We start from the raw sequence: 8,809 nt of genomic DNA on the forward strand, positions 1-8,809 counted from the left end.
AACATGACATAAAAGTGAAACACATCATTTTTTCTTGTTCGTTTCCCAGCCACCCTCAGTTTCTGATCTAAAGTAACTTTCATGAGCCGGGATACAATGAGTATCAACATCATCAATTGGTCGAGAATCAGGAATACTAGTCCAACCATCATCATCTCCCTCATAACATCGATTTGGCACATGGAGTACAATTGATCACCCTTTTTGTAATGGGTCATCAATATAAAAGACTTGATTGACTTGACTTGCAAGGACAAATGAGTCATTCTTGTGCCCTATTTTGTTCATATTGACCAAGGTGAATCCACATTCATCATTGTTGATTACTCCTTTGTCATTTGCAACCCACGCACACTTGAAAAGAGGAACTTGAAATTGATGATAGTCCAACTCCCATATTTCTTCAATCACTCCATAGAAAGTCACATCAGTCATCAGGGGATTCTTATCTTTGGCACTACAGACAAGCATGGTGCTAGCAACTAGAGAAACCCCACTGTTTTGGCAAACTCTCTCATCATCCCGTGCCTTTGTTTGGTATAAATTGCCATTTATCACGTAACTACTATACTTAATGACTTGCCCACGTGGACCATGAGCCAGCCATGTCAATGTTGATGTTGTTCCACCATTGCAGCTATCTATTTCAGCATCCACCTGACATTTATACAATTAGAATAGGGTGATTAAAATACTAGCTCCAAACTGTTCACCGCAAAATGCATAAAGCAAATTTATCCACCTAACCTTTGCACGAAACCAGTCAATGAACTTCTTATTGTGAGCATCTTGTATCCATCCACCTTTCATCTTTCTCTTTTCTCGGAAACATTGACTTCAGGAAATATTTATGTTCACTGTGGAAATATTTATATAGAAATTTGTGTTGGATATTAAATATTGACAATCACATGGGTGCAGAATTATAGAATAATGCAATACACTTACATAATGTAGGGAGATACTTCTTCTGTATTTTCCAGCACAGTCAAATGTGCTTGTTGAAGGTCAACTTGTGGCACGATAATTGGTGTTTTGCATGCTAAGAAGCCAGCAATGTTTGATTTGGGATCCCGATTTGATTGAGGGACCCCAATAGGATCAAGGTCATTTAGGTATTTCGAACAAAACTCAATTGCTTCTTCGGTTGAATATCTCTGAACAATGCAACCTTTAGGATGTTTTCGACTGCCTACATAACTCTTAAGCACCTTCATGGATCTTTCGAACGGGTACATCCACCGGAAGTACACTGGTCCACATAATCGAACTTCTCGAACAAGATGAACTGTTAAGTGAAGCATGACATCGAAGAAAGAAGGGGGGAAATACTGCTCCAATAAGCAGAGTGTAACAACCAAGTCAGATTGCAGCTTATCTAACTTGGCTACATCTATCACCTTGCAACAAATATCTTTGAAGAAGAAGCATAATCTTATGATGACATATCTAACATGTTTTGGTAACGCATCACATATGAGTATTGGCAGGAAATGCTGCATTAGAACATGACAATCATGAGATTTCAAGCCAATCAATTTCAACTCAGACAAGGACACAAGATTTTTCAGGTTCGATGAGAAACCTTCTGGGATTTTATATCCATTATCGACTGACAAACTTGTAACTTTTCTTTTTTTTGTGAATGAGCATGCAGCAGGAGGAAGATATGTTCTTTTTTCACCAAATTTAGGTGCCAATTCAGGCCTAACTCCCATTTGAACCATGTCCAACCTAGCTGCCACATTGTCCTTGGTTTTTCCTTTAACATTCATCAAAGTATTAATGAGAGATTCGAAGACATTTTTCTCTATGTGCATCACATCGAGACAATGCCTAACATGCAGGTGTTTCCAATAAGGAAGATTGAAAAAAATTGATTTCTTCTTCCAACATTTTCTGAAATCTATTGATCCAAAATCTTTTTCTTCTTTACTATCTTCCAAATTATTGTCCTTTGCATTCTTTATCTTTTTACCTTTCACAATAATCTTCTTTCCGAAAACACACCTTATGTCAGAAAGCTTTTCAAACAAAGCAACCCCAGATAATGGTGTAAATGATTCTCCATGTTCTTCCATACCATCGAACTCTTTCATTTGTTCCGATATGGATGAAACCGTGGTAGGAATCGTCTGTGACCAACAAATGACATTTTCTTTCCATTTTCCAAATGCTTTGCACAAGTATCTTCTTTGCATACTGGGCATGCATAATAACCATGTGTAGTACATCCACTAAGGTTACCATAGGCTGGAAAGTCATTGATGGTCCATAGTAAGACTGCTTTAAGAGTGAAAAATTGTCTTCGATAAGCATCATAGACACCATCAACTCCATCCCACAATCGTTGCAAATCTTTAACTAACACATCAAGATAGACATCTATATCGTTTTCTGGCTGTTTAGGCCCTGAAATGAGCATAGTTAGCATGATGAATTTTCTCTTCATACACATGTTTGGAGGCAGATTATAGGTGATCAACATAATTGGCCAGCAACTGTACCGACTACTAAGGTTGCTATAAGGATTAATGCCATCAGCTGCAAGTGCAAGGTGAAGATTTCTTGGTTCACTTTCAAATTCGGGCCACATATGATCCACCAACTTCCAAGCTGGCGAATCAGCTGGATGACGTAACTGACCGGGAACTCCTGTGGTTTTTGCATGCCATGTTAAATTTTTCGAGGTATGTAGAGATTTAAACATGCGCTTAAATCTTGGTATGGGAGGGAAATACCACAACACCTTTGCAGGAACACCTTTCTTCTCAACGTTCTTCTTGGTTAGCTTCCACCGTGACAAGCCACATTTAGGGCAGTTTACGCAGTCTTTATATTGCTTCCTATAAAGAATGCAATCATTGGAACAAGCATGAATCTTTTCATGACTCAACGCCAAACAACTCAATGTCTTTTTTACATCATACATTTTGGTTGACAGGTTGTGATTATCTGGTAGCATATCCCAAAAATCCATTAGTAGATCGGAAAATAGAGCGTCACTCATCCCATGCTTTGCTTTGGTGTTGTATAGTTTCACAATTGCACTCAACTTTGTGTAACACTTACATCCATTATACAAAGGTTTCTCTGCTTCCTCCAAAAATTCCATAAACGCTTCTGGATTTTCTGTATGGTTATCATATGCTGCCTCACACATATTAGTGGTTTCAAAGTGTCCGTGATAGTTACCAATTGGCTCCTTGTTCGTGCTCCAATTTAATTTTTCACTTTCAGCAGACTCACCGTGCCAAATCCAATTCACATAATTTTGACTAAAACCATGGAAATAAAGATGCTCTCGAATGGACTTAGCTGGTCTTTTTTTAAGATTTTTACATTTGCAACAAGGCAATGAATTAAATTCAATATGGGGATTCTCTAAACAACCTCTGATAAACAGTTCCACACCCTCCTCGTGCTGTTTTGACCTTCTATCCGAGTGAATCCAAGATTTATCCATTTCAATACTGCAAAATACCGGAAATATATAACAATAAATTTGATCTAAACCTGAAAATATTACATTTAATAATATCATTTTCAATTTAATTTGTTGAGCGCAAAAAAAAACGAAAGAAGACTACCTATTGACTAACAATAGGTTGCTGCTAGCTATAATGTCAGATCAAGGACACGTACGTACGTATGCCAATTTTCTTGACGGGAGTATAATGTCAGATCAAGGACACGTACGTACGTATGCCAATTTTCTTGAAGCATATGTTAAATATTAAGACAATCCGCGGATGCTGCTAGCTAAGGTCGAAAATTAACAGTAAAACAAATAATAAGTGAGTTAGTGTTTTATAAAATAAAAAATATTAATCCCTAAACTTTTAATTTCAAACATATTGATTCAATCAGTGCGTCGCTTGACCAACTTCTAATGCTAAATTCGTAGAAATTAATACATAAAAAATCTTATGTTATATTAAAAATTGATTGTCACTGTGTATTGAGTTTTATGAACAAATAGTCACTTGTTAATTTAGTAATTAGCACAAATATCGTGTGGCTAATTATAACTCGTAATTTCGGAACGATTTAAAACAATTAGCATGGTAGCATCAAACGAATTAACTATTTTAAACACACTTCCTCAACTTCTCCATATATACTTTCCACAGAGAACGCGTATTGTTAACTAAATACATAAGTGATATATATAAAGGATCAGATACTTGAAAGACAACCTGTGAAGGCGGAAACAGATATGAAATCGCAGTAGGTAAAATGCCACAGAGAACAAAACCATGACAGATTTTGATCCTCCCCTCAAAAGCTTCTGGCTTTTAAACAATATATATTTATATTGCTGCGCCAGAAACCTTTAAGGGAGAGGAACAAAGGCGGCCAAGGTGAAAATACGTCGTTTTAAGAACACCGAAGAAAAACTAACAAATTAGCATTGTTAGTTTTGCAGACCACAAAGAGCATTTGTCACTGAAACTGACAAAGCTTGGAAAAAAACGAAAGAACACCGAAGAAAAACAAACCATTTTCCGTTAAGCCAGTAAATCTGCAAGTTTCTTGAAAATTTGTAGCATATTTTCGACTAAGATCATAATGCCTCAAATCGAGAAAACAAAATATCAATGCAGGAGAACATATACGTACATGTTTCTTGCTAGAGAAAAAAATTCCCAAATACGTATAGAAAATTAGAAATCAACGTGGAAAATGCAAAATGGAAGGGAACGGTGGTGTTTTGCTTCCCTCTCGGTGAGTGGAACGGCGGTGGTGTTGGTGGTTCGAAGCGAACGGCGGTGAGTGGAATGGCGTGGTGTTAGGGTTAATTTTGAAGGAAAATGTGGATCGATATAATGAGCTCGTCTCTGAAGGATATGTGATATAATCGATATTAATCAGCGACGGTTTCTAAAAAGTTGTCGCGGATTAAATCGGCGACGGTTAAAAACCGTCGCTAAATGTTCAGTATAGTTTAGTTTCCTTTGTTAATCTGCGCGGTTTATCTTATTACTTCAGCATGAACTTATTTTTCTTATTTATTACTTCATCAACATTGATATGCCGAAGTAAAATACAATAAAAAAATATAGTGAAGCCCGTGTTTTTAAACATCCGAAGTAAAATATATTATTTTACTTCGCTTGTGTTATTACCGAAGTAAAGCCTGCCAAAGTAAAATCCGATTTTTCTACTAGTGACCCATCCATATCTCATATGGTGTCTTATCAACTGTCTTTGAATGGTTATTGTTCAACAACAGTGTCGCTGTCTCAAGCGCATAACCCCAAAAGGATGGAGGTAACTCCGTGAACCCCATCATAGACCGAACCATGTCCATCAAAGTCAGGTTACGACGCTCCGAAACACCATTCAACTGTGGTGTAGCAGGCGGAGTGTAGAGCCCAAATTCGTACACGTAAAACCCATGCATTATTTATTTGTTAAATCAGTTATTTAATTTAAAATGATTTTCTTAGCCATGCATAATTTATTTAAATATATTATTTTAAATTAGGCATGTTTATTGTGATGCACGTTAAAATGTCTTTCGAGTTTCATGTTTCAGGCGATCATTCGAGGCGGGATTGAGGAAAAGGCCGGCGACGATTTTTGGCAATTTAAAATGTGGTATTTTATTTTTAAGCTATGATTGGGGCGTTTTAAATAATTTATTGAGTTTTAGCATTTTTAAGCTTAAATCACTTATTTAGTAATTTTGAGAGTTTAAAACTTTTAAACTTTGCATTGTGTGGGTGTTATTTTAATTAAGGAAATATTTAAAAATTAGTGAAATTTTGAGTTAGTGTTTGATTAACTTTTAATTGGTGGTTAATTTATTTTTTTAAGCAATTTATTTCCCTAAATCCCCCACTAACTCACGCCACACACACACACTACACGCTTTACACACTTCTACACACACCTATAATCGCACAACACACACACAAACAATCCATTCAAGTTTTATATTTTTGGAGAGAAGAAATTTAAGGGTTCTTCTCCCCATAGCAGCCGCCCCCTTCTCTAACAATTTCCAGCAAGTTTTGTTGAGTTTTCTTCAAGAATTTTAGCGCCACAATCGCTCCGGATCAACCTCGCTTCTATCTCCGCTTCGGTGACGCCGTTTCGGTAACGTTTGACATAAAAAGGCATGTATAATCTCTCCTTTGTTGCGTCGATCATGTCATATTATGCGTTGCGTTGTTTTTATGCGTAAAAATTCATGTATGATGTTCGTAGTTTGAGCGGTTAATTGATTGGATCGACTTTGAAGGAAAATTTTTAGATCTAAATCTCGTTTTTACAGTTCTTGTTAAAATTGCGAATTTTCGGTCGAGATTTTGAGAAAACTTTCAATACAAAAAATGGAGAACTTTTTGATACCTTCGATTTGATATAAAATTCGAGATTTTTGGATGAAAATCGAGTGAGTTATGGCGTTTTTCGTGGAACTGCTCAAACTGCGTTTTCAGAAATTTTATGATATTGATGTGTTCTTGAAGTTTTTGTGTTGCAGGCTTCGTTGGAGATCGACGGGTGATTGTTGCTGCGTATAGATATATTGGTAATGATGTTTGGAGTATTTTTGAGGTTGCGTTTCATGTCTTTAGGCACTTGAACTAGTGGGAAGTCGTAGGAAATCGATTTGATGTCAATTGCCGTATTTTGTGTTGCATTGGGTAGTAGAGTGGACGTCGTGGTTTGAGGCGTTTGTACGAGTTTTGGTGCAATGTTATGGTGTACTAAGAAGAGTCTTAAGGTGTTGAATCACATCCTTTAAGTGTCAAATTGGGTGAATAGACATTGCATAAGTTTTCTCGCAGGTGCAGAAAAATCGAGGACACACGGACCTGCACACGGACCCTGACACGGGGTCCGTGCCTTTATTTTCTTTTTGGTGTCGAACTTGCGTAGGTACACGGACCCTTTGACGGACCTTGACATGGGGTCCGTGTCCCCTTTTTTTGCAGAGTATGGCTTTAGCGAGTCGACACGGACCCCTACACGGAGGCAGGCACGGGGTCCGTGCCTTCCCTATTTCCTTCGCACACATTTTACCGAACCTACCCGGACCCGTACACGGACTCAGGCACGGGGTCCGTGTACTGCTTATGTTGGGAAAAATATTGATGTATGCTTTGAGGTTTGATGTCTTGGTTTAGTGCACTGATTGACATGGTCGAGTCATGGGAATTTTAGCATGCCCTAAGTAAGCGATTGAGCTTAGGTATAGGCATGATGATTACGTTTAAGTCACGCAAGTTAAACTTTTGAGCTCATGTTAGCATATTGCTGCAACGGCCCCAAACGAGATCCAACGAATCCCTCAACGCCAAGTAAGTATGATGACGTGCAAAAGAAAACATTTTAAAGTTTTGAGGTATGCTAATTGCTTTGTGACCAAATGTATGAATGGGTTTGAAAGTCGGTGAACGTGGCCGAGGACCTTAAACTTATGAACGGGTTCAGATCGGCATTGGAAAGCGTTAAACTTATGAACAGGGACCAATCCACCTGTTAAACTTATGAACGGGGATCTTATGTATGCGGCAGTGGATACGTCCCTATCAGCCCAGTACTGTGGTGTGTCTGATCAGGCCTTATTATGTTATGGGTCACTTACTTTGAAACATGCCTCTACGCAAAATTATGCTTTCTACGCTCAAGTTTATGTTACGAGAATGTTTAAGAAAAGCTCATGTTGATGGCACGTCTAAGTTAAGCTCACGATGTTCAAGTTTCAAGCATGTAAAATTCAAGTTCAAGTATGTATGTTCTATTTTTAAAGTTGCATGCGGTTTTATTATGTAGTACTCGCTATTTCCCAGTTTATACGTGTTGAGTCTTTAGACTCACTAGACTTGATCGATGCAGGTGAGTATGTTGACGAGGAGACAGGAGGTGGCGACCAAGGGGCAGGCTTGGACTGGGCGAGAGGCTAACCCGAGGACCGCAATGTTTATGTTTTTATGCAAATGTTAATTTACTCTGATTTCATGTTTTGAGGGAAACACTTTGAGTAAACCTTTTGTGAGCAAATTTTATTGAAGTTATTTTGAGCAACCATGTCTTATGGGGGACTTGGTTGAGATATTTTATGGCAAACTTTGAAGGTTATGTTATGTTGAAGAAAATTTTAAATTTTTCCGCAAATTTTTAAGTATGAAAAGTACGGTACCCTACACGGAGTCCACTGTGTGAGAATCCCATTCTCCCTAAGATACTCTTAGAACTCGGCACTTAAGTACTCACCACCTCGATCTGATCGAAGTGTCTTGATGCTTCGTCCCAACTGTTTCTCTATTCACTTCTTAATTCTTTGAACCTTTCAAAGGCTTCAAACTTGTATTTCATCAAATACACATACCCATACCTCGAAAATTCATCGGTAAAGGTGATGAAGTAGGCATGTCCATGCTTAGTGGTGATGCTATGCGGACCGCACACATCGATATGGATCAAATCCAATAACCCTTTGGCTCGCTCACGTGGCCCTTAAAGTGAATTTTGGTCATCTTTTCTTTTAGGCAGGATTCACAAGTCGTGAGAGCATTAATATCAGACATATCAAATATTTCTACTCCCACTAGCTTGTTCATCCTTCTTAGGGAAATATGTCCTAATCGAGCATGCCACAATTGTGTCGAATTTAGAGTATCTTGTTTTCGCTTGTTTGTTGTTTTTATAGCTTGGACATTTTTTAGTGGAATATTTTTCAATTTTAAGGTGTAGAGATCGTTTTCAAGTTCTCCGGTACCAATTAAATATTCATTCTTGTAAATGTTGCAAACACCTTTTCTAAATAAACAAGAAAATCCATCTTTATCAAGCA

General features: G+C 37.8%; 1 protein-coding gene across 1 annotated transcript; it reads right to left on the reverse strand.

Moving 5' to 3' along the window:
* Positions 1-2,095: 2,095 nt before the first annotated feature.
* On the reverse strand, positions 2,096-3,466 carry LOC142530573 (uncharacterized). Its single transcript, XM_075636402.1, has one exon. It carries the CDS (start codon positions 3,464-3,466, stop codon positions 2,096-2,098), a length of 1,371 nt encoding a protein of 456 aa, XP_075492517.1.
* Positions 3,467-8,809: the final 5,343 nt, after the last annotated feature.

This window comes from Primulina tabacum, chromosome 17 (genome assembly GCF_025594145.1).
Source record: "Primulina tabacum isolate GXHZ01 chromosome 17, ASM2559414v2, whole genome shotgun sequence".
NCBI lineage: Eukaryota > Viridiplantae > Streptophyta > Magnoliopsida > Lamiales > Gesneriaceae > Primulina > Primulina tabacum.